Source organism: Cyclopterus lumpus, chromosome 7 (genome assembly GCF_009769545.1).
Source record: "Cyclopterus lumpus isolate fCycLum1 chromosome 7, fCycLum1.pri, whole genome shotgun sequence".
In the NCBI taxonomy this organism is placed as follows: Eukaryota; Metazoa; Chordata; class Actinopteri; order Perciformes; family Cyclopteridae; genus Cyclopterus; species Cyclopterus lumpus.
In genome coordinates, this window is record NC_046972.1 from 14,405,074 (window position 1) to 14,430,704 (window position 25,631).

The 25,631-nt window shown below is 41.9% G+C and overlaps 2 protein-coding genes and 2 non-coding genes across 5 annotated transcripts; all 4 read left to right on the top strand.

Moving 5' to 3' along the window:
* The first annotated feature begins 398 nt into the window (after positions 1-398).
* Positions 399-8,761, top strand: camkvl (CaM kinase-like vesicle-associated, like). Its single transcript, XM_034537722.1, has 10 exons — positions 399-493; positions 1,488-1,619; positions 1,935-2,009; positions 2,817-2,955; positions 4,105-4,225; positions 4,887-4,962; positions 5,124-5,260; positions 5,506-5,584; positions 5,683-5,770; positions 7,265-8,761. Exons 1-10 carry the CDS (start codon positions 399-401, stop codon positions 8,759-8,761), a joined length of 2,439 nt encoding a protein of 812 aa, XP_034393613.1.
* Positions 8,762-10,334: 1,573 nt separating this feature from the next.
* On the top strand, positions 10,335-25,460 carry uba1 (ubiquitin-like modifier activating enzyme 1). 2 transcript variants are annotated; one of them, XM_034537071.1, is made up of 26 exons: positions 10,335-10,548; positions 13,606-13,722; positions 13,805-13,863; positions 13,989-14,157; positions 15,220-15,354; positions 15,442-15,548; positions 15,641-15,731; positions 15,856-15,988; positions 16,076-16,173; positions 16,282-16,428; positions 16,721-16,897; positions 18,188-18,295; positions 18,397-18,477; positions 19,529-19,681; positions 20,194-20,359; positions 20,487-20,683; positions 21,259-21,323; positions 21,688-21,883; positions 22,268-22,342; positions 22,443-22,632; positions 22,784-22,869; positions 22,995-23,087; positions 23,847-24,038; positions 24,413-24,514; positions 24,605-24,705; positions 24,803-25,460. In XM_034537071.1, exons 2-26 carry the CDS (start codon positions 13,606-13,608, stop codon positions 24,936-24,938), a joined length of 3,174 nt encoding a protein of 1,057 aa, XP_034392962.1. In that variant the 5' UTR covers positions 10,335-10,548; the 3' UTR covers positions 24,939-25,460. The 2 variants fall into 2 exon arrangements, with proteins under 2 accessions (XP_034392962.1, XP_034392961.1); XM_034537070.1 differs by lacking the exon at positions 10,335-10,548 and adding an exon at positions 11,951-12,192.
* LOC117734226 lies at positions 23,239-23,341 on the top strand. Its single transcript, XR_004609797.1, has one exon. It is a non-coding gene; the product is annotated as a small nucleolar RNA U6-53/MBII-28 (small nucleolar RNA).
* On the top strand, positions 24,195-24,306 carry LOC117734225. The gene has a single exon (XR_004609796.1). It is a non-coding gene; the product is annotated as a small nucleolar RNA U6-53/MBII-28 (small nucleolar RNA).
* Positions 25,461-25,631: the final 171 nt, after the last annotated feature.

Consider the following 25,631-nt stretch of genomic DNA (forward strand, 5'->3'; position numbering starts at 1 on the left):
TAGCAGAGTAGAGAGAAGCTCAGTGGGTAGCTTAGTATCTGTTGACAGGGCTGGCACGCAACCAGGCTGCCAGAAGCGTTAGTTTCCAGATTCGTTCAGAAATGGACTTGGCTGTATCTGTGGTTCTCCAATATATTTTATATTTTCAAGGCTAATAGTACCTCCCTTGGTGTCTCTGACTTCAACCACTGGAGGCTTTCATATTGTTTCATCAGTACCTCTTTTCCTCTTCAACATGCTTGTCCATGCTGCTCTGCAATCCCTTTATCTGTGTGTTACCTAAAGGTGTCAAATGAAGTATCAAAATAATGCATGCTTTACTTTCCCATGCTTTACTTTCCCCTTTGTAGTGCAGTGAATTAAATATATTTGTCTTTATTTCTTAGGTGAATGCCGTCATGCCATTTGGGTGCCTTGCCCTGCGAGATGGGCGGAATTACAATAGCATGTCTGATGTCACGGACAAATATGAGATTGGACAGGTCCTCCGAGCGTAAGTACCATAAAGCTTAAAGCATTGATTTCGTTTGCTTCCCCCCCCCCCCAACCCCCTCCACCCACCCTCTGCTCCTACATAGAATTCATGGACACATTCCAGTATTCCCAAATTGTCTTGTCTTTATTCTTATCATGAATTATGTCAAATTGGATCATATCCCCTACAGATTTGGTTTGGCATATCAAAGAGCTTTTACTGAAGAAATTACAGAAGGTAATAGCATGAGGCTTGTGAGTAACAGACTTAAGAGACACATTTTTAGCCTACCAATTGTCTGTATATTTTGATCATGACAGTTCATGAAAGTCTATAATTTATTCTGTTTAAATATTCTGTGTCATGCCTAATATAATCTTTTGGACATATTCTCAAAGAGCTTTTCGAATCACTGCTGCTTGAATGGCCAAATACTGAAATGTGTCTTCTCATGAACACCTCTCTTTGACACACACACGCATGCACACACGCACGCACACATGCACGCACGCACACACATTCACTCATACCAATCAGAGTAAGAGGCCATATGGCATCAGCATCCAGATCAGCATCTGGCCTCAGAGATTTCTGTTCATCTTTTATATAACACACACACACACACACACGCATACACAAAAACAAACACACACAAACATTAACTGCACACATTTGCTGTACATATGTTCTTAATGTGGTGAAAACCAGGAAGATGAAGGTGGTATGGCTGTGGTAAAGAGAAAATGTCCGCTCTATTAACCTGAGCTGACTTAAGCTAAAAAAAAAAGTGAGCATTTTTACATATTTGAAAGATTTGTTATGTATTACCATTATACCTCAATAACCCAATTAAAGTCTTTCAATGTATTTCACTAAAATATCCAGTGCACATTGTCTCCATGCTGTGTCTCTCTTTGGCCTTATTTTTTAGATGTGATCAAAACCATCCATATATTTACCATCTCTGCCTTTCTCTGTCTGTCTGTCTTTCTATTTTTTTCTTCTTGCGTAGGAAGGAGTTCTGCGAGCTGTGCCTGGCTAAGGACAGACAGACAGACAAGGTGTTTGTCTGCAAGAAATTCCTCAAGAAAGACGGCAGGAAAGTCCGCAAGGCTGCCAAGAACGAAATCATGATCCTGAAATTGTACGCAGTCTGTGGACAGATGGATGTATGATTTAGGGATGGAGAGAGGGAGAATGAGAGAATGATTTGTGATTTGAATATATATAAACATTTCCAATCACACAATCCATGCAATAACCCTGGTCAATAATGTAAGCTCAGGTGTTTCAAACTTCTACTTTGCACTGTTTTTGATATCAGAGATTTACGCCCCCACACAGTCTTTTTTGTATATGAGGCTATTAAAAGGCCATGAATAGTTATCACACTTCAGTTGCATGTGTGACTCTTCACTGTTGTAAGATTACAGTCTGTGACTCCTTTTTGCTCCTCCAGGGTCAACCATCCAAACATCCTGCAGCTCATAGACACATTTGAGACCCGGAAAGAATACTTAATCATCCAGGAACTGTAAGGGTTTCCTTCCCTGTTTCACTATTTATCTTTCTTGTACAATGTTGTTCATGTCTTAATTGTGTATGTGCCCTCATGTGCCTTAACACACACAAATCCATCAGCTAGAGGATAGGGGTTCAGTCTACCTTCTTATTACTGTGTGCTCTGTTTCTCCCCTCAGCAACAGAGGAAGTTGTTAGATTTTATGAGGTATTTGCTCTTAGTAACGCTCAACATTACTCAGTGCTCCTGGAGCACTGCTTTGCCGTAATATTGTCCTCTACAGAGAACTTCGGATCAATACGTCAGTGTGGACCCAATCTGCGTCACTTGTGACTAGTGAATTTTTCACATCTGCAACTTTATTTGAAAGCAATAACATTGATTAGAGCTGAGTGGCAACATGATTTCCCTTCTGTTACTGAGATAAGTGATGCGGTCTTCTTTGTGTGGATTAGTTTGTTTATGAGTTGGTGTCTGTTCATAGCTCACATGTTAGCCCAGCCAATAGTCCTCGTGCTGAGGGCAATACAAGATGATCACACTCGTCTTATACACTCTCTAGAGTTAACCAAGTCTTTTAGAGTAATGACCAATACGCAGATTTTTAATTGCTCAGCAGTGCAAGCTTTGGGCTAGTAAGAGCAGATTGCCATAGTAATGGACAAAAAAACAAGAGCACAAGGCTTTTGATAACTGTGTTACAGAAAGATTAAAGTGAATTATCTTGTTGCAACATGTGGTTAACAGTCCCGCCAGCTTTTTATTTGTATATATATTGCAAGAGTGTGCTGATGTTTTCGTGTGTTTGACCACATGCAGAGCCACAGGAGGAGATGTATTTGACTGGATTCTGGACCAAGGGAATTACACAGAGAGAGACGCTTCCAATGTCATCAGACAGGTCCTCGAGGCTGTGGCATACTTACACTCCCTCAACATAGTTCACAGGAACCTGAAGGTACATGCTCACTCTCTTTCTCCCTCCCACATGATGGCTGTGTGGTGAGTTTCATTACAACAAACATGTAACAAGTCTGGTGACTTGCCTCTAAAAATTCAGGAAGAAATTGACTAAATTATTTTTAGAGGAAGTGGCAACTTCTCATCACTTAGTCAGATATCGTCAGATGAATCTCTTTGGAGACACATAAAAGCATTGCACTGCCATCTCAGTTAATGACTCAACATTTGATAACCTTTTTAGCAAGGGAGTAAACACGATCTCCATTGCTTAATGCAATCTCACGAGATACAGGCACACAAAGACAGATATATATCTTAAGCCCCCATTATCAACCCATTAGGATGGGATTACTTCATGTCTTGGGCTTCAGACTCCCCCTACTGGTAGAAACTAGATTATTTCTGTCTATATTGTATATACATTATATGGTCTGGACTCAAATAGCCTGTAAACCCATGAAATTGAATGAAAAATAAATGTTCAGATCTTAAATAGAAAGCCACGAGGCTTCCCTTAATCAAGAAAATATGTTCCTGGTCATTATTTTTGCCTTATCTGCCTTCCAATAGCAATAACCGTAGACAAACTTTCTATTTCTAGTGTGATGTTTTCAGAATAGCTTTGCTTAAGCAACACACCTGTTAGTATTCCAGGTTGATTCCAGTTTATATTAGCAATGACTGGTGATTTCTTCTATTCTTATTCAACTGTTGGTCAGAGGGATCTTTGTCTCTTTTTGCCATTTATTTATTGTGAGTCTGGTTGAATCATTGTACAGCCTTTAAATCTCCACGTACAAAACTCATTTTTGAAAAAACCTCAATCAATTTGTGAAGACAACTTTCCACAACTTAAAAGTGTGACAAAAAACATTAACAGTTGAGTGGCAATGATTGATATGTTCTTGTCACCTTGTCATGAAAGTAATAATAGAAAAGGTCATTATTGACTCGTCCCTCCTTTAGCTTAAGAAGCATGTGCCATTGTTCAATTTTTTTACAGGTTGCAGTGGTATTATTATTTGCTGTCTGCTGATTATCAATTCCCATATATTTGCAGCACTGAACCAATTCAGTAGTGTGTTTGATTTCAGTCTGCGTGTATTTGGATGAGAATACTTAATTCTGTCCCTCATTCATTTAGCTGGAAAACCTGATGTACTACACAGAAAACAACCACAACAAAGTAGTTCTGCGAGATTTCTACCTCTCCCGGTTTGAGAACGGATCTCTCACAGAGCCTTGTGGAACACCAGAATACTTGGGTATAATACTTTTCACTATTTGTAGTTTTGTTTTTATGTACATTAGAACTTTACTTCTAGGTTTCGCCATCTCTCGTCAACTCATACATCCTTCCATTAGCGTAGCCTCCTGCCCGCAGGGCTGTTTGTGAATAAAGCCCTGTGGGCATACTTTACCTATTTGATGTCTTTACTTCCATGTGCTTTTGAAGATCAAAATATGTCAGAGATAAACAGTTATAGTGATAAACAGTCATGAAACTCTCGCCCTCCTCCAATTCCTCCTCTCTTTTCATGTCCTCTGATCTCACTCCCCTCGCTCTCTCTCTCTCTCTGCGATTTATTCGAGGGCAACTTGGAGTACAGAACTTTGCTTTGGTCTGGTTCTCTGCAGTGAAAGGTCAGGATAGTTATTCATGGTTATTCAGCTGAGTAATTAGACAAATAAACAAGGAAAAGGAATGTGGAAAAAGTGAACTCCTGTGTGTGCAGGGTGGAATTATGAATGTGAATTATGAAACACATGGTTTACATTTTGTACTACCATGTCATTTGCAAGTGTCTTCATCCTTTCAAGTGTGGATTGTACAAATAAATATAATTTCCCACCTAAAAAACCCAGCGATTCAAATCTCTCTCTCTCTCTTTTTGTATGTCTGCTCTTTTCTATGCTGTCTTTCAGCTCCTGAAGTGGTGGCTCGTCACCGTTATGGTCGTCCCGTGGACTGCTGGGCTGTGGGTGTCATTATGTTCATACTGTGAGTCTCCATCAGTAAAGTTACCAAAGCAAGCAGGCCAATACAAACTGAGCTGCAATTTCAACTGAATGTTTGCATTGTTGTTTATTAAGGCTATAGCCAGTGGTTTCAAAATAACTTATTTTCCTCTGTCTGTTTGTGTACGTTCTTTTTTTTTGCAGGTTGTCAGGCAACCCTCCTTTTTATGATGAAACAGAGGAGGAGAACACAGATCTACATAATCGCATTATCTTCTGTCGCATTGTTGGCGGTGAATTTGAGTTTGATTCTCCACACTGGGATGACATTTCACCTGCAGGTACAGAGCTCCACCACACGGTGGCAATACATACAAAGTTTTCAATTACATAAGGCATTGCAGTTGGCAGTGAGCAAAGTATAGATAACATAATGTCACATACCTAAAAATGACCATCTTATATCTCACTCTTCACAACCAAACCAAATCATCCTTTTCAAAGAATAAGACTAACTATTGATATGTTTAATCTTATCATAGATGCCACTTAAATGTACCTTTTGTCTTCATTGTTTCCCTCCCAGCTAAGGAGCTTGTCTGTCGACTCATGGAAGTGGACCAAATGCTGAGAATCACCGCGCAGGATGCACTTTGGCATGAATGGTAAATGTGTGCACATAATCGCAAATATAGAGCAAATATATTTTGGCACACATCCACAGGGTTTGTACTTACTTGTCTGCGTCTGTCACCTGTGCCAGGATTGCAGGGAATGGTGCATCAGAGAAGAACCTAAAGGATGGTGTGTGTGCCCAGTTTGAGAAGAACTTTGCAAAGGCCAAATGGCGGGTATGAATTTACTCTCACTCTCTTTCTGTAGCAGTAAATAGAGTTGGTGATACTATAGCCTAGTAAGCAGCTTATAATCGGCCTGTATGTAATGATGATTGCACATGAGGTGCTTTTACTGTGGCTCAGCATACAAGTATGGAAACATGGAGGTATGTTTTAAATTTGGAAATTATTTAGTGGTGGTCAAAGGGATGTCCAAGGGGAATGAATGCTGAAGACCAAGAAAGAAGAAGTCGAGATGGCACTGCTGACCTTACAGCATGAGTAACAGTTATAACCCTCTTTTCTCTTTCCCCATGTGGTTCCAAGGAGTTGAAGGTATTGTAGTTCATTAAGAGGGAGAGTGGAAGGACAGAGCATGGGCAGAAACTTACCTTCAGTCTGGCATGAATCAATAACAAAACATCTTTCTAATGGCTGATCAACCTCTTGAATTAAGGTTTCTATTGGCAAAATTGTCTAAAGAAATCAACCATTCGCCAAACACTTTAGTTAAACCTCAGTCAGCCTTAAGATGTGTTGACCATGTTTGGGCCGGTGAAACTCTCCTCAGAGGCTCTGTTCCTGCCCACTGTCACTCCTGTCCTGTCCCAGAAGATTTCCATCCACTCTGCCCCACTTTTCTTCATTGGATTAAGGCCCAGATGTTCAAAGTGGCCCACTCTGCTCCTTTCTTACTCCTCATCTGCACTAGTCTATGAAACCAGATTGGTAAAAACAACATTATAACCAGCAACAGGGAAAAGGGTTTGCTCATGGCTCGTGTAGTTTTTGTATCTGTGTAGATAAGGAGAGGGAGAAATGGAAAGGATATAAGGGATATAGGCCACTGTGGACTGTTGAACAGCAGTGATTTGAACTATAAGGCCCTCTGTCATTCCTCTTACGTGAATCCTGGCTCATTGCCCCATACTGTACCTCAGTGTTACATTCAAGTCATACTTGAAGCTGTACAAGCTTCTCAGTTAAGCCATGTTGTATTCTGTGACATTTCTGTGTCCAAATGGCTTTTCACTTCCAGAGAATCAATTCCCTGGTTAAGAAACAACTTCTAAGCTCACACATTTTCCCTAACTCCTTAAATGTTTGTCGATAGAAAGGAGTCAGATGTGTTCATTTACCTTTTCTAGACAACAAGCAGTCAATGAGTGGCTTGAAGAGAGTGAGTCTTGAGATTGATTTAAACCAGGGTACAATGTGTCATAGCATTCTGGAAGTAAACAACTGGCACCAATCTTACTGCAGTGTTGTCACTTCACACTAATCACATCTCAGCGCTTAGTATGATGATGCTAAATCATGGTGCCGTGGTTGTCTTCAAAGCTTATTTTCTATGCTTTGCCATAACCAACTATAGTATCAAATTATTACATTTGTTTAGGGAAACAAGTCAATATGGGTGTTAATGAAAAAAGCTACATAATGTAAATCTAATTCTCTTTACATCACTATCCTTCTCTCCTTTTCTCTTTGCCTCTGTCTGTTTTACAGAAAGCGATCCGTGTCACCACCTTCATGCAACGATTAAAGAATTCAGAAGCACTGATTGACAGTTCAGCCGAGGCTCAGGGCAGTGAGGAGACAGGAGATGGTGAAGGCGGTGTGTCACAGGGAACAAGTGATGAGGGAGACAAAGGGACAAGTGATGGTGGGGTTACTTCAAGTAGTGTATCTTTAGAAGTCACTGTTGAAAATACACCGGTGGGTATGGCCCAGGATGAGGGGAGGAGTAAGGTCAAAGAAAAACATGATGAGGTGAAGATGAGTATGGGCCCATCGGTAGGAACTTCCCAATCAGATATTCTTGAACCTTCGTGTCAACAAAGCCAAACAAATGCAGCCCCAAAACTCCTACAGGAGGAGCCTGATAAGGCTGGTGCAAAGAAAACAGCAGGTGATGGAACCAGGAGAATTGCTGCTAATTTGGGTAAAAATAAAGTTGTTCCAGAATCCAAACCGACCCCTGTGATGACAGCTGATCCCTCCAAGGTGTCAGACAGTTCTTCAGGCATTATACTTGACAAAAAACACACATCCGCCTCCCCTGATCCCAGTGGCAAACGTAAGATGGCTGCAACACTCCATGGCCTTCCACCCACAGCCCCTACAGCTGGAACCGACTCAACAGAGAAGAGGCCAGCCACACAGAGGGAGCCGAAGGATGCGACTGACGGAAGCTGGTGTCAGACACAAGTACCTGAGGCAGTGGCAGAGCGGTCAGTGGCAGTCACTCCAGCAATGGGGCCTGGAACTGGGGTGGATGTAGTACCAGAAGTTAGGTTAAGAGGTGATGCTAGCCCAGTAGGTGGAAGGGACAGGGATGCCAGGACGACAGACAGATACAGCGCTGAGTTTAGCATAGCAAGGCCAGGTCCTGCAACAGGACAGGGTTGTTATGCCGTAGGCAGCTCTGCTAGTTTGGGCCGTCATGCCACACCTTACAATCCAGAAATTGCTACTGTAGGGATGGGGATGGCAGGGTGCTATGGGAATCCATATAGTTCCCTGTATACAAGCGGAGGAGGGGTAGGGATGTATGGGACTGGGCTACCACATGGAGGAGGCGGGAGCAGCGCTACGAGCGACTGGCAAATGGACAGTGTGATCGAGCAGATAGAAAAGCAAATGGCCGCAGTGCTGGAGAAGATTGAGGGAGACATGCCCTCGCTGCTTGAGCAAATCAGTGACTGTCCTGCTGAACCACCACTTGCCAGGAGCACACACGCCTCGCCTGCCACCTCCCGTGCACGCTCCTCACAGCACTCCACGACTGCAACCTCAGCCACTCCTCCGCCTCTTCCAACTTCTCCCAGGCCCGTGCTGCCATCTATCCCTCGCCTTACTATCCCTCCACCCTCTTATCCCCCACCCTCCCCACCCACACAATCCTCACCCCAGGTTGCAGGAGAGCAGGAAGAAACAGATGGACATAGGGATGCTGCTTGTTCCAGCCAGTCCCCCAGAGCTGGGATGGGTAGGGGGCTATGAAGCAGGTGGCCATGATACAATACACAACACCTAGAACATTGGATATATAGTTCAATGTTGAGGTTTTAAACGTTCTCTCCCAGAGGTATCATCCACTTAGTCCACAGAAGAAAAGTAACCATGCAATCTTGATTGATTTTGCTGTGTGCTCATATTAAGAATACTGGTCGTGAGAAAACTCCCGAAGGCATTCAAATACTCTCATGACTGGAGTGTAGGGGGAGTATCAAAGGGTACTGTATCTCTCTGTAGGACAGCTGCAAAGAGAAAGAGAGTTTGCATCTCAAATCCAGATTGTGCGCATGAATGCTTACAACACAACCTCCTCATGTTGGAATCCAAGCACTCAGCGCAGGTAGCAAATTGATACACAAGTAAGAATAGTCTAGTAAAATTCTCAACTAATAGTGTGAGTTACAGCAAGGATGCAATTTGCATTATTCCCTGTAAACTGTAAATACATACAAAGAACAGGGTTCCTAACTCTTGTTCTACTCCCATGTTGTAAACTTCCTCATATCCAAACTGGCATTTACCTTTTTCAAATCGGATCATCCCATTACGTTATTTTATTGTTCCTTTTTTTAATGTAGCTATTCATTCTATAGTAAGGCTGCAAAATCGTAAGCTTGCAGACACATAGTTGTACAGACATTTGTGGAACTGAATAAATTAAGCCTTACCATTGGCTGCTGGAGATAGGGATTTGTTTAACTGTATACTGTATTTAAACTTGAACTGTCACTCAAAGTCTTGTGAGCTGCTCCACACCTGTTGAGGAAGATTTTAAGACACAAGTTATTGTGTAAAGGCTTTGCAATAACACAAACACACATACAAACATTTTCAAAGTTCTCCAAGTGTTGCCCATTTTTATCCAGTTTTGTTGACATATTCATTTGGTAGGCGTACTGTCACTTGGACTGGTAGGCCTACTGTCTATCTTTGCTCCTTTTTATCATGTAAAAAAAATATATTTCTGCAATTCGTTCTGCTTTTGGTTCTATGTAATACCAAGTTATGTGCTTTTCTCCTGGACAAGTCTAGACTTCCACCATTCTGTCCCTCTGTAAACTGTGCTTTGTTTGCAAGTCTTTCAATAAAAGTAGAACAAATAAAAAAGCTGGATTGTGTTTTATTGTTTAAAAGCCGTTGGACCTAAGATAATAACACGTTAAAACGCGTTTCTCTATAGACTGCATAATGTAAGGGTAAATACAACATACGTGTTGTATGTGCTGGCGCTGAAAGAACCGTTATCCAATGATTTCACACAGAGGAATTCAATTATCACGCCATGACTACAAGTCCCATCTGGCCCTGCGTGAATTTCGGATTAGTCTATACTCCTAAAAGCACGGGGGTGAGAACAATATTTGTTCACAATTAACATGCGATCAAACTATTTAGTAGTTAATAATTCAACACACTTTACCTTCTGTGTGTTGCGGTTGAACATTAAAAAAGAAGACTAAAATGTGCTTCCGATAAATCAATTAGAATCACTTTTCGGTGAACCCTCTGGTCAAGAATGGTGGTTGTGACTGTAACGTGCACATGTTGCTGCTTTGCTTTGCTTTCAACTGAAATAGAGTGAGGGGAAACGGTTCTGGAACAGCCGGTCAGGCAGCCGTCCAGCGGAAAAACTCACACAGAGCCCGCCACCCCGAAACACTTTTCAGTTTGCTATCAGCAGCGGTGTTGAATTGTCTTTTTTTTTTTAGGTTTCTTGCTTAAATACGAGACGATTTTAATACTACAGATCAGGCCGAGTAATATCGGATGTGGTAAGTTCTGCACACTTGTGTAAGCGCTCGTCTTGGTGGAGTTAGCCTCAGCTAGTTGGCTAACACTAGCTAGTTAGCTAACAGCGGCACAAGTAGGAAAAAGTCGTTGGGTGGCTAGATAGCTCGAGAGCTAGCTGCACACAAGCTAACAACTACGCAGTCGTTTGATCGGCGTTATCGGTAGTCGGTAACGTTAGTTGCTGTTGGCTAGCTGCACCTTTTCAGCCGCGCGCCTCGGCTAACCATCGCTAAGAAGCCACTGGCACATAATCGTTGACTCTATGTATTTTGTTTCACGTGTCCGAGAACGCTGTTAATGCATTATGCTCTATTACGAGTACCGTTCACGGGATAAGGTTAGCTGGGAAGCTAGTTGGCTACAAACATTAACTTGGATGGACGTGGTGTTCAAAGGGAGACACTGGCTCAACTTGCATCACGCAACGTTTGAGAGAAGCTACTGACCACGGTTCACCTCGATGGATGTGTTTTGGTGAACGTTTCAAGAGGACTACTATCGGTGATAACGTTACAGTCACGTTATATTGGCCAGTGTCTCCCATTGGCTTGGGAAGTTGAGAAACCGTTATCGTAACATTAATAATATCAATACGTGTCGGTCCGATAGACTGGTGGTAAATGGTGTTTTTTTTTTCCTTCCCATTTCGCAGCAAAGGGATGATAATGGGGATCCCCTCGACATGTGTACCCGAGAATATGCGGCCCACTCTTTCCCTGGGCCTTTGTCATTTGCCAGGCACCCCCTCCCCCAATACTCCTCCTCTGCAAGGAATGCTCACCCCTAACCTTAATGTGACTGAGGGCCTAGACGCTCAGCATCACTCGAGCTAGCAAGTAGCCTACTTAGTGTTGTACCTATATGTTATCATTGGGGCACCATCAGACTTGACTAGTGATGTGTTTAGCTGGACCCAGGAATAGTAAAATATCTTGAAAAACACAATGCACTAATTGGCACTGCAGTGAGACTATGTCCAACTTGGTTAAACCCTAAGATGTTAGTCCGGGGGTGATGCATTGTGTCAAGTCTTAAGTTTTGTGTTGCAGTCTGGTTCCACAACGAGATTTCATCCAGCACCGATGGATATGTACATTGAAAATGTCAAACGGTCCGTGTTAGGATCTTTGCACTCACGTCAGACGTGCTCTGTGCGTTTTTAGAATAATTGCACGATGTTTCCTACACTGTATTTCTTGTGGTCCTGCAGTTCATTGTACAGTAATATACATGGCATGCATCTTCTGGTTGCAAGGGCGGGTTGAAAGTGCGTTGGCTTATGTTTAGCAGCCAATGAGCTGAGCTTCTGGCTGAGCAGCGTGCTCGCAGCCACCCTTTCCTGTTGAATATTTCAGCCCATGCGTCACAGCTCCCCCGCCCCTTTCTCTCCAGCTGCCATTTTGGTTTTGTTCCCGTCTGCAGTCGCAAAGCCAGCAACGCAATTACATAGAGACTCGGCACAGCGACATAGTGACTCGACATTATAGCGCAGACCAGCCTAATACCGCATCGCGTTTCTTTTCTTTGTACCAATCGTCGAATTTACATTCATCGATATTACTGACATCTAGATACTGCGGCAGAGGAGCGGGTTCGCATTGGGTAGGAACCGAGAAGGATTATTGGTAAGGAAAGAGGAATCACAGGAGCACGAGTGTAATGGCTAACATTTGTCTTTCATTCGCAATTTTTTTTACATTAGGCGATCAAGTTTGACGGTGGATTTTGTTTGGGCTGTGCAATATTAAACCGTATAAATAAAGGCGCTTTGCTAGCTGACTGTCGAAATCAACCCCTTGCTGTCGTTTGCGAGCGGGTTGAGATTGGCTAGCTTGTATAGTTGTGTTCCGCACTGGGGGAAACGCAGGCCTAGGCCGAGCTGGTAACGCCAATGGACAGACTGGCAGGGTGGTGTTTTTTTTGCTTACGTTATTGATGTCCAGACTCTGTCCACTTCACGTTAACTGAATCGTGGCACGCAACCTATCGTTCTTAATCTGTTTCCTCTGTGTTTCGTTAACTGATATTTTATGTAATCATTGCCTTATCTTAAGCGTTAAATGGTGGACATTTTATTTGAACACCTCGATGCGTTGCTGTATCTTTCCCGGTACCTTCGTTTTCGTTTTTGATTAACTGCGACCGTTGTCGTTCCAGTAAAATGGGACTTCATTTTATTCTAGTTGATTGTGACGGTAAAATGGGGGAGACTTGTCCGAACCCCCTCCGAGGATCAGCCGTCGGAGCGTTTTGAAACGAAGTAGACTTTGGGACGAAACTGTTGGTGCAATGGATGCGGAAATTGTAGGTGATCATGTTCGCGAGAGACTGTGGCCAGTTTCACTTCCCGATTTGGCCGGATTATTTTTGTTATTTACAATGTAACGTTACCGTGATGCTATTTTTGAACAGATTATATTGACTAACGACCTGTTATGTTTACAAGGCGAGGATGGTTCCATCGGCTTTCTACAGTTGTGTCCACACCTGCAGGCCGCCATGAGGTGTTGCTCACTTTACCGCAGTGAAGTTTTAATGATTCAGCTCTTTTAGTTGAAACGATGTTTGCGGTCCTTACCTACCGGTATAATGAACAATGGCAGTGAACAGCCAAGCCTGTCTCTGGGCATGAGCAGTGATAATGCTGCTATTCATTGCTGTTCCCAGGGTCTGTTCGTTTTCTGGCAGATTTGTGTTTGGCCTGTAGCCAGCCCAGCTGCTCCCTGGACTAGAAATCCTCTTCAACATTAAGGGGATTGGGGAGCATTTAGCTAGGATACTCTTAATAATGGAAATGTAGCATTGAGTCATGTGTTCTTCACTTATTTGTAAATTAATTTGAAGTTATTTTCTTTTGAAAACCTCCATGATACAAACACGTGGACACTCTGTTGCCCCGGTTTGCTGGATTTATTTAACAATTTAAGTGTTCATATTGTTAAAGAATGTTTTAAATTAAAGGGGGACTTTTTAGTGGAAATATGGGGCAGCTTGTTGTGCCTGATAGGACGGTCTTAACAGGGTGTGTTGATGCACAGATGTCCAGCTCGCCGCTGTCCAAGAAGCGTCGCTTGTCAGGAACAGAGACGAAGACGGGATCCCACTGCTCCTCCTCTAACTCTGTCAGAACTGATCTGTCCCACACACCTGCCAACGTAAGCCCTAAAGCATACACTATACCATTTTGGTAAAAACGTGTTGCATAAACTGACTGCAACCCCTCTTTGTTTTCCTCAGGGCATGGCTAAGAATGGCAATGATGCTGAGATTGATGAAGCCCTGTACTCCAGACAACTGTAAGTCTTATCTCCAGTAAAATGTTTGTCCTAATAAAGGAAAACTGACACATTTTGATAATTTATTTTCGGGCTGGTTGTTAAATGTCATGGTTGTTCTTATGGTACGTTCTCTCTTTCTGTAGTTATGTTTTGGGCCATGAAGCGATGAAGCGAATGCAGAACTGCAATGTCCTAATCTCTGGCATGAGAGGTCTTGGCGTAGAGATTGCCAAAAACGTCATCCTGGGAGGAGTTAAAAGTGTCACTGTGCATGACCAAGGAGTTGCAGAATGGAGGGACCTCTCTTCTCAGGTGTGTGGAGGCATGCACAGATATTCCAGTTTTGCAATTGTCCTGTTTTTCTTTTATTCAGTCAGGAAGACAGTGGTTCACTAAGCCATTTTCTCCTGATTGGAGATACATCTGGTGTGCTATTGTCTTTGAGCCCGATTCCAAAGTACAGGGTGGCTATCTGTTATGAGTCAGTTGTTGTGTAGTGTGGCCATCCAAAAAAGACTACTGCAGCCACCCCCACCCTTTCCAACCATGGGCTGACCCAGATTTATCAGTGGGTGGCCTCTCTCTGGGTCATAATCATAAAAGAGCTAAAGCCTGTTTTAGGTAGGGCATCATTACAGTGGACAGATTGTTTAGGTCTGCCACCCTGAATTCTGATCTATTTAGGACCAGACGGAAACATGTGTGAATAGACCGCTATGGTGTTCAATCAGGAGGCTCAGCAGCGATTTTTGACCTTACAGAAGTGTATGATTGCATATGTAAGCTGCATCTGTGATTACAGAGTCTTCATTTAACCGCGTGTTCCTAAATATTTATATTTCCTTTCTTTTTCAAACTCAACTGAGTCGTTTGTTTGTCGCTTATTTGACATGCCATCCATATTTTATAGGAAAGCTGCCTTTAACCAAATATGAGGCTGTCTCCACAGATTTTTAAAACCCATATCTTACTTTCTGATTTGGCTATTCTTCCACAAAACAAACACTTGTTTTTTAAAGCGAGGCAAAAAAATGTGTGTATACAATTTGTATATTATATTAAAATACTAAATAAATCATTGTATAGATTAAGAGGTGACATAAATGCCATTTAAACTGCTAAGACCAAGTGGAGTGACTACAAATTTTTGGGCAACTGATGGAGAGAGTTTAGCATATTATTTGTCGTTTTGGTATTTGTGTATCGGGAACCCTTTCAAAATTATTTAGAAACATCAGTATGGCAGAGGTTGTTTTCACAATGTGTGTGTCTTTGTGTGGACATGGCTATTCTCCTTTTATTAACCATATCTGGCACATTAGCCTGATTGGCTGTATCAGTTAGTCCCTGACATTTTATATATTTTGTGGTCAGTTTTACCTTCGGGAGGAGGACCTGGGGAAGAACAGAGCCGAGGTGAGTCAGCACCGTCTGGCTGAACTCAACAACTACGTTTCTGTGACGGCCTGCACCGAAGCACTCACTGAAGACTATCTGACCAAGTTCCAGGTATAATTTAGGTAGAAACTAGTGCCCCACTCAGTTCAGCATTCAGAAAGGAAAAAAGGTTTTAAATTGTCTTTTGTTGCGACCTAGGTGGTAGTGCTGACTAACTCCGATCTCGAAGAGCAGCAGCAACTGGGAGAGTTCGCCCACAGCAAAGGAATCAAGCTGATTGTCGCAGACACGCGCGGTCTGTTTGGGTAAGATTCTGACACCTTGTTGTTTTACCTTTCACATGGAATGTATACCTGTTTGTCAGTGTTTAATCTGCATGTTCACTTGTGTTTTGTAGCCAGCTATTTTGTGACTTTGGTGAGGAGATGGTAGTGTATGACACTAATGGAGAGCAGCCATTGAGTGCCATGATTTCCATGATAACCAAGGTTAGTCCTTACGTCTGACCATGAAACAATTTCTTTTTTCGAATCACTTGCTGATGTTAGGAATGAGAACACTCTTCAAGAGATTTTTTTTAAACCATATGTTGTTCACTTTTGGTTTCTCCAGGACAGTAAAGGGGTTGTGACATGTCTTGATGAGGCTCGTCATGGCTTTGAGAGTGGAGACTATGTCACCTTTACAGAGGTTCAGGGTATGACAGAGCTCAATGGCTGCCAGCCAGTGGAAATTAAAGTTCTCGGTAAGACTGTTTCTTTTTAGGAAAAGACACGTTTTGGCTAGTGTGGTTATAAATGTTGCAAATTGACATAATTTCATCTCTTTCTAGGTCCCTACACATTCAGCATCTGTGAGACTGCTGGATTTACAGATTACATAAGAGGAGGAATTGTTTCCCAGGTCAAGATGCCCAAGAAGATCTCTTTTGTAAGTGATCAACAAAACTTCTAATCTCATTGAAATACTGGTGCCACAACATTTTGATGCCGCTGTCACCAATCCAACCTCACCTTCTTGTTTGCCTTTGACGTGCAGAAATCCATCTCGTCCTCCATGGCTGAGCCAGAGTTCCTCCTGACAGACTTTGCCAAGTTTGAGCGTCCAGGACAGCTGCATGTGGGCTTCCAGGCTATCCATGCCTTTCAGAAGAAACACAACCACCTTCCTGCACCTTGGAACCGGGTAAATCTTTTTATATTTGTTTTATTCTAAATACCACCAATTGCTAGACGTTTCTGAGATTTGATTGAATTAATGTGGATAAAACAACTATTTGATCAATGCTTTTTTTAATGGGTAGAATCATTGAGTCGTATTATTGGGCAAGTCTTTGTAAATAACTTTCTTTAGCTTCTCTCATTACATGCAGAAACAAACTATTGTAGGATTACTTGTATATCATTGTGCATAACTTCATGTCAACATTTACACAATTGGTATTAATTAGTTAGTTTTTATAATGTGTGTATTCCAGGCTGATGGTGATGAGCTATTGACATTAGCCAAAGAGGTGAACTCTGCCCAGACGGGGTCAGCTAAAGTGGAGCAGTTGGATGACGCTCTTATCAAGAAGCTGTCATTTGTTGCATCTGGTGACCTGGCCCCTATCAATGCCTTCATTGGCGGTCTGGCTGCACAGGAAGTGATGAAGGTCAGTGGAGCACTGTGTGCAAATTGAGTTTCAGTCCTACAGTATCTGCTGTAGTTATGTGTTTTTGTTTTTAAATCATGTTGTCAGTGCTTCTTTTAGTATACTGCCATGTAAGGTTCAGGAACTTGGTTATCAGTGTGGAATGGGGGGAGTTGTGGTGTTTATGATTGGACGTGTTTGGACATGTTCTGCACTAACCTGTTAAAAAAAGAAAATCAATCGTAGGACCAGTATGTACACATAGTGGAAAGTACACATGACATGTTTGTTCAGATTAATACAAAAAAGTGTTGCTTTTTTTTTTTTGGTGCAATTCTACAGTTATTCTTAAAAACATTTACAAAAAAATCATATGTTTTCATTGCATGTATTTTACTAAGCATTATGTTCTTTTATAATATATAAACACTACCATGTTAGGGTCTACTGCTCAAGCCTCTTTGGACACACTCTTTTTAATTTAGGCATTTCATTTTCTGCGTGCGCACAGCCCTGCAGTCTCGGCCCCTCTTAATGGGTTTGCCTGGACCTATGTTAAGTAGGATGAAAGGGCAGAGTTCTTAAATTTACCAGGACAATGGGATTCATCATTGTTTGAACAAATCTCTGGTTTACGAACAAGTCATGCATCTGACGTAACTATTAAGGACCAATTTAAGTAAAATTGGTGAATGATACCAGTTAAGTCAATGGTTGTGGTGTAATAGACCATTGTCGATTCCCCCTTTTTTTTTGAGAAACTTTAATACATCCAATTGTTTGAAGACGTTTTCACAACATAAATGAAGGGGGAATTATGACAATTATTTTTACACATACCTTTAAGCAGCTTTTAATACACCATTACAATGACGAGTTTGGTTTGTATGAAGAAAAAAACCCACTAGATGACTAACCAAGTAAAAGGATAACATTTAGAAATTGTAATGGTTTACACTGACTTCAAAGCCGTTGAAATGGTTTTGGCGACTGGCAAGGCTTGAGCCTTGGAGACCAGTTGCTATAATCGGACAACAAAGGGATCTGTATGATTAGTTATCTCATATTTCCTCCCATTTTTCTTTTGTGCTGATCTGATTAGACTCTTAACTGAGTTTCATGAGACGTTGCACCACTAGTCATTGGAGTGTAAGAGTACAAGGAAAGGGCCTCTTTCCTTAAAAATGTATCACTTAGTTACTATAATGTTGTGCTATCGTAAGCAAAATCAATCGAAACTGATATCCCTACTTTTTTTGTTGTCATAAATGCTTCAGTAAAAAAAAAAATGTGTGCACATTTTTCTTCTAGGCATGCACTGGAAAATTTATGCCAATGATGCAGTGGCTGTACTTTGATGCCCTGGAGTGCCTGGCGGAAGAGGAAGGAGTCGAGCTCACGGAGGAAGAATGTGCTCCAGTAGGTGTTCAGAGCACATCACACACTTCTACCGAAGGATATGTGCAAATGATGAAACAATGGTGTTAAATCCGTTTTCGCTTTCTCGCTTTTTCTCCCAGAGGAACTGTCGATATGATGGGCAGGTTGCCGTGTTTGGCACCAAGCTGCAGGATATGCTAGCCAAACAGCGCTACTTCCTGGTGAGTCAGCCAATGGAAAACTTTCCATCACAACTCCTTTGTTGTCCTGTTGCTAAGGAAGCTTTAAAATGATACGTCTGGTGTAATCTATATATCCCATGGGCAATGGATCCCACAAAAATAAAACTGACTGGACGAGTGCTTTAACCTCTTGGTAACGGCCCTAGGGAGCACAGACTCATGATATTAAACTATCTTACAACACACAGTGTGTTTCTACACCTTGTGTGTTTCTACACACGTGTCTGCGCTGAGTGTCCTTTTTATCGTTGTCCTGCATTTGAGAGTGTAGACGTACCTCAAAGACACATTTTCAAGTAATGGTGTGAAATAAAGTTTTACTGCCAATTAGTTAGCCCCTAATATTCAGTAAAAATATGCAATCATGACATCAGCATTTATGCTTCTGTAGTAGCCGATCTTTAATAACTTGTAAACAACCAATCCGGAGGGAGAGCTAGTAACGATGGCAGCATCGCAAAACTTATGGCGAACATAAGTAGGTTCTGTTCATGATGCGTTCAAGTTCTGTTCAGTGAAAATGAATATTGGACGAATGTAAATTATAAGAGTATCTGTTCACTGTAATATCTATAATGCATCATTAAAACTAATGACAAGATTTGTTTTAATCAATTAAAAGATGATCTTTTTTTATTTCCTTTATCCTTTGTATTGTGTTTGTATGATGAAAAAGGCAGAAAGGGTTGACTCTAGACATTAAGTCTCTCTGGCAGTGCCACAGCTGCCGACCCTTCGGAGGCTTCCGCTTAGACTTTCCAGCCCGAGCCGTCATGGCTTATGGTCCGACACAAGCAAAGTATTTAAAGATGTAGTAATACACTGTTGATTTGGTTTTTTTGACAAACACCTATGTCAAGACTTATTCTTTAACAGACACACGGACTTAGCCACATTTAAATATTTTTGACCTGGTGTACCCTAAGCATGCGTTGTCTTTATAGTTTAAGACTTGCTCAAAATAGATGTTTGAGAAATGGCGCATACAGTGCAACATGGTGTTATTTACTGAGGGGTTTTATCATTCCAGGTTGGAGCTGGGGCCATTGGCTGCGAGCTGTTGAAAAACTTTGCCATGATTGGACTGGCAGCCGGGGAAGGCGAGGTCATTGTGACAGACATGGATACCATAGAGAAGTCCAACCTCAACAGACAGTTCCTCTTCAGACCCTCCGACGTTACGGTCAGTGTCATCTTTGCTCAACCCTGTCTTATGGTAGATATAGAGTATATAGTGCACATTAGTTGGCCATTATCGATTGAATTTCATATTTCCAAGCAGTGCTGGATATAGATTTCCTGTTCATTGTAACAGCTCCTGAGTTCACTCACTTCAAATGCCATTGATAGATGATGTCATGATACAACATTAAATACTGGAAACAATGGCTCATCGTTGTATTGGTTATTTCACAGGGTGCTAAATTAAATGCAGTGACCTACTGATTGTTATGTGAACAAAATTGATGCATGGTATTGCTCTGTTTTATTCAAGGATGATTTGAGAAACCCACAACCACTATTGTTTTAATATCCTTTGTGATAGTACCTTCATTATAAAGGACTACAACATGACAGTAAAGATTATTTTTATGTAGACTACAAATCAACTGTTCTCGTCGGTTGCTGATAATTGCATGTCATCAGACGGTGTAATTGTCACTCTTGATATCATGTATATGTATGTGTTAACAGAAAATGAAGAGTGACACAGCAGCTGCGGCAGTGAGGCAGATGAACCCCTCCATCAGGATCACGGGTCACCAGAACAGGGTGGGCCCCGACACAGAGAGGGTCTATGACGATGACTTCTTTGAAAGCCTTAATGGAGTGACTAATGCACTGGACAACGTTGATGCACGTAAGATGCAAAGATATTTATATTTCAAATATATATTAACAACTGATTGTTTGATTAATAGAAAAACAAATGTATGATCTTGACCCTTACAACTATACGTCACACTCTGTCTGTGCCCATTGGACAGGTATGTACATGGATCGGAGGTGTGTGTACTACCGTAAACCCTTACTGGAGTCTGGTACTCTGGGTACCAAAGGCAATGTCCAGGTTGTGATCCCCTTCCTCACAGAGTCGTACAGCTCCAGCCAAGACCCACCTGAGAAGTCCATCCCCATCTGTACCCTCAAGAATTTCCCGAATGCTATTGAACACACACTGCAGGTCAGTAGGTGTACACAAAATATTTGGAACATAAAATTATGTATTGTGTATAGATTTTTATTGAATGTCATGCTGTAACAACTTTTGGTAAGAGTGTATATAACGCCAATACAGATCAGTGTGAACAACGTCTTTTCCATAATGTTGTCAGAGTACAATCCTTTGATTAACCGCACCAAACAGCAGCTCTATTGCTCTCGTCAAATACAACACTCCAAAAACATTAATGTTACCATTTCATAAATATCGCTATATTCGAGGTTGAAAACTAACCTTGCTTGGTTAGTCTCCCCCTACTAAAACAATCACAAACTGTGGTTTAGTCAAAATGAACCCATAATTCCCCACGTTAGATGTGTAAATGTCCTGGTTTAACAGCTGATTATCTTGGCTGTTTCTCTGATGCCTGACCTAATATGGTGAATAAATTTAAAAAAACTGAGTTTGGGATTATAAAATAAGATAAACCAAGGTGATTTTGGTGTGATTAATCTAGTTTTAGTTCAACACAGACTGGTCTTCTGATTTAGTGAATTGAGTGTATGATTGATCTTTCCTCGATGTCTTTTGTTCAGTGGGCCCGCGATGAGTTTGAGGGATTATTCAAACAGCCACCAGAGAATGCCATGCAGTACTTGTCGTGAGTTGCCTTCCTTGTCATACCAAAGTCATTATGTGATATAATTGTAGTTACTTATATGACATGCTTTTTTTTCATCATGGAAGTTCAGATTGATAAAAAGACTTCTTTGCAGTACTTGTAAAAACATTATATATTTTTTTTTTAAAGAAGCTTGTCTGTTCTCAATCTGTAAGAGGGCTACGGTTTGATATTAAGAATCTGTTGCTTTTGTAATACTACACACTTTATTTAAACCGTGATTAAAAAAAGATATCCCATATTTAAAATCACTTAAACTGACCTAAACTTAAATCATGCTTAAAGTGACTGTTTTCAATTGTATTTATCTAGCTTATGAGGTTTATGATCATTGTCCGTACAGAGATCCTAAATTCATGGAGCGTACTCTGAAACTCCCTGGAGCTCAGCCTGTGGAGGTGCTGGAGGCTGTTTACAAGAGTCTTGTCACAGACTGCCCCCACAGCTGGGCTGACTGTGTAGCCTGGGCACGCAACCACTGGCAGTGCCAATACAACAACAACATCCGCCAGCTACTGCACAACTTCCCCCCAGATCAGGTACATATTGAGCTCACTGCATGACGACAACCCCGGTTTATTTGGGACACTTGCCGCCTGGTTTCCCCCCCCCCCCTCATGTTCATAGACTCCCAGACATGGCCGTGTCTCCCATTTAGTAAACGGTCAAACATTTTAAAAGTTATCCTTTTACTGTCATCTTTAGTGGTGCATATCAATACAGAGAAATACATGATTGTATTTATATATTTATTCCTGGTACAACACTTTATGAAAAGGGCTTTCGGCATAGAATTGAATATTCTCCTGCTAGTGTACCTCCAGCCTTAACTCTTATTGAGATGCTTTATTGAGACCCCAGCTTAATTTTAATGTTTTGCATATTAATGTTGAATTTGATGATTAATTTATTGTGTCCTTCAGCTAACCAGCTCTGGGGCCCCCTTCTGGTCTGGTCCAAAAAGGTGTCCTCACCATTTAGAATTCAGCACTAGCAATGTAAGTATGGGTCAATTATGTTTATGTACTCCCCACTAGACCATTATTTGCTCTGAATTTTTCTATCCAATCACAAAATAATGACCGAGTTCTTTTGTAGGAGCTGCACATGGATTATGTAGTGGCAGGAGCCAACCTGTTTGCCCAGACATACGGCATGCCAGGAAGCACTGATCGTGCAGGTGTGGTAAAGATCTTGCAAGAGGTGAAGGTGCCACAATTCACCCCTCGTTCAGGGGTTAAAATCCATGTCTCTGATCAGGAGCTGCAGAATAGCAATTCCTCTGTTGGTAAGATGCGCAAATTTGTATGTACAACAAAGCATTTAGTCATAAATATTCTGCTAAAACATTTTTTGTGTTGATTTCTTGTTGGTTAAGGCAAATTGAAGTCAGGGGTAACGGATGCTGTGAAACATGTACAACTGATCTTTTTTTATAGATGACTGCCGACTGGAGGAGCTGAAGGTCCAGCTACCTTCCCCTGAGTCTTCTAACTTCAAACTGTGCGCCATTGACTTTGAGAAGGTACAGTCTTTCTTCCCATATCTATATTTCTTTGTAATCTCAACTCAATTGGGCTGTTAGTCCTCAATGCAACCTCAGCCTGTGCTAACTGTAGTCCTGTTTTTTGTGATTGGATGCGTTAACAGGATGATGACACCAACTTCCACATGGACTTCATTGTAGCATCATCCAACTCGAGAGCAGAGAACTACGACATTCCCGCCACAGACAGACACAAGGTGAAGGCACACCGTTTTATGGCATTGACTTTGGATCAAATGAAATCTGTGACAAATATAGTTACATGTTGTTAAACCATGTATCACTATTGTGAAAGATGCGTCTCTGGTCTGAAACACTGCCTAAATAATAGTAATTCAATGTTTTGAGCTCCGATGATGATACAGCCATGCTAATACTGATACACCTTCCTGAGTGTAAGTGAGTTCAACTCACCTTCTCACGCTGATTGTATCGGTGTGGGCTGAGGAGACCACGCTTGACATGTCTGTCGAGTTTGTATGTCTGTATCAAGCTTGTCAAGTAATGAGCCGTCATTTATTTTATTTAATTCAGTCAGTTTACTTCATAAATCACTGCCTATCCTATCAAACCCCGATAGACAACACATCTGTACTAATAAGTAAAGATACTTTTATACATGCATCCTTGACTGAACTGGCAACCCCTTGTTGTGGAGTGAAAGCATTCGATCGGGGGAGGGAAAGTGTGACATCTAGTGGCTGAATGTTATCAATAGCACTTCTATTGTCGTTTGAGCTGACTGCTAGCACTTACCGGCACTGGTACAAACATTTGCAACACGGATGACTGTGTTAACCTCGGGGTCAGGATGGTGTTATCAGTAGTAACCGCCGTATGAGTGCGGGGGCAGTGACGATTAGTCAGTAAATTTGTAATTTAGCAAGTTTGAACTCCTTGAAAATATTATTTTTGTTCTCACTCTTCATGCTTGTTCTCTTCACCGTCCAATACAGAGCAAGCTGATAGCTGGCAAGATCATTCCTGCCATCGCCACTACCACGGCCGCAGTGGTGGGTCTGGTGTGCCTGGAGCTCATCAAGATTGTCCAAGGACACAAGAAGCTGGAATCTTTCAAGAATGGCTTCATGAACTTGGCCCTGCCTTTCTTTGCCTTCTCTGAGCCCATCGCTGCTCCCACACACAAGGTGGGCAGCTGCAAGTGTATCACTGTTTGAGCTGCTTGGATGTTTATATGATGTATTATGTGTCTCCACTGTGGGAAAACATTTCCCAGTGATACTCAAGATGTTGTGTGTCTGCTCTGTAACGCTGCCTAAATAATAGTAATTCAATGTTTTGAGCTCCGATGATGATACAGCCATGCTAATACTGATACACCAGGCAGATCTGCCTGGGTGTAAGTGAGTTCAACTCACCTTCTCACGCTGATTGTATCGGTGTGGGCTGAGGAGAAATATAAATGTAACTTAAACCCTGCTCTTAATGCAAAGAGCAGCAATAACTGGGTGCTGTTTGTGACATCATTGGCATCAATCCATATTCTTAATTGTTTTTGCAGTACTATGAAATTGACTGGACGTTGTGGGACCGCTTCGAGGTCACAGGGTTGCAGCCCAATGGGGAGGAGATGACACTCAGACAGTTCCTGGATTACTTTAAAGTACGTTCTCAACTGCTCTACTCTTCACCACCACATGGTTTCTGGCGCACAATCAGCCAAACCCTAATATATTTGTTTCTGTTCTCTCAGAATGAGCACAAGTTGGAGATCACAATGCTTTCTCAAGGAGTGTCCATGCTCTATTCCTTCTTCATGCCTGCTGCCAAACTCAAAGAGAGACTGGACTTGCCGTGAGTATATTTTCTAGATGCACCTCTTTAGCAAGAGACAAATCCAAATTGAGTGTTTTTATTCAGTGTCATAAGTGTATTCTTCTGTGTCCTGTAGGATGACGGAGATTGTCACCAAGGTGTCCAAAAAGAAGCTGGGCAAGCATGTGAAAGCCTTGGTGTTTGAGCTGTGCTGTAACGACCTGTCAGACGAAGACGTGGAAGTGCCCTATGTCAGATACACCATCCGCTGAGCTCCACACAGAACCCACCCACATGAGGCTGGGGATTGCAGGAGGGAGACTCAGGGTGGGTGGTCTAAGTGAGGAGTTGATGTGGTGATTAGGGGTGGGTGGGTTTATCCAGGTCAGCTCTGTTGGATCAATCAGTTTTGTTTTTTAGGCCTGCGGTTTGATTAAGCCTGTGCCTGAGTGTACATAGCCCCAGTAAGTGGATTTAAGGATACTTGTATGTGTGTTAGGGATCCAGTTGTTGCTTGGCTGTGGGAACAGGGGTGTCGTTGGAGGACGGGAGCATGTATACAGGACCTCTTGATGTTCCGCAGAAGCGCTCTGCTCAGTTTAATTCTAAGCCTTAGTGTTCTCTTGGTATTCCTAAACCCAGCTAGTGTCCCTCTGAAACATCCTCAAACTCTATACTAGCCTTCAGCTCTAACGGAGGGATCTTTTAATCCAGCCAACTGTTTCCCCTCCACTCTACTTGCTCTCTTCCCTCCCCCAAACCCTGTCAAGTAGACTCTGCCCCACATTACTGTTTTTGTTTTTCAAAAATGCACCTCCCTTAAATAACAGAAGTTCAGCTATGAATCCCAAAAATAGTGATGTGTATTGAGAATCCATTTTTCCCCCAGGCTGTATCGCTGCCCCTAATTATACCCGAGACCCCAAATTTCAAACTGTAGAAGCACCTAAAGACCCAGCTAAACC

What these genes read in the sequence shown, in the direction of transcription:
- camkvl (XM_034537722.1), top strand. Translation starts at nt 399, where the DNA reads ATGCCATTTGGGTGCCTTGCCCTGCGAGATGGGCGGAATTACAATAGC. An exon ending in ATTGGACAGGTCCTCCGAGC is followed by an intron (nt 494 to 1,487) that starts GTAAGTACCATA and finishes CTTCTTGCGTAG; the next exon opens with GAAGGAGTTCTGCGAGCTGT. An exon ending in GAAATCATGATCCTGAAATT is followed by an intron (nt 1,620 to 1,934) that starts GTACGCAGTCTG and finishes TTGCTCCTCCAG; the next exon opens with GGTCAACCATCCAAACATCC.
- uba1 (XM_034537071.1), top strand. Translation starts at nt 13,606, where the DNA reads ATGTCCAGCTCGCCGCTGTCCAAGAAGCGTCGCTTGTCAGGAACAGAG. An exon ending in ACTGGACAACGTTGATGCAC is followed by an intron (nt 20,360 to 20,486) that starts GTAAGATGCAAA and finishes CCCATTGGACAG; the next exon opens with GTATGTACATGGATCGGAGG. An exon ending in AATGCCATGCAGTACTTGTC is followed by an intron (nt 21,324 to 21,687) that starts GTGAGTTGCCTT and finishes TTGTCCGTACAG; the next exon opens with AGATCCTAAATTCATGGAGC.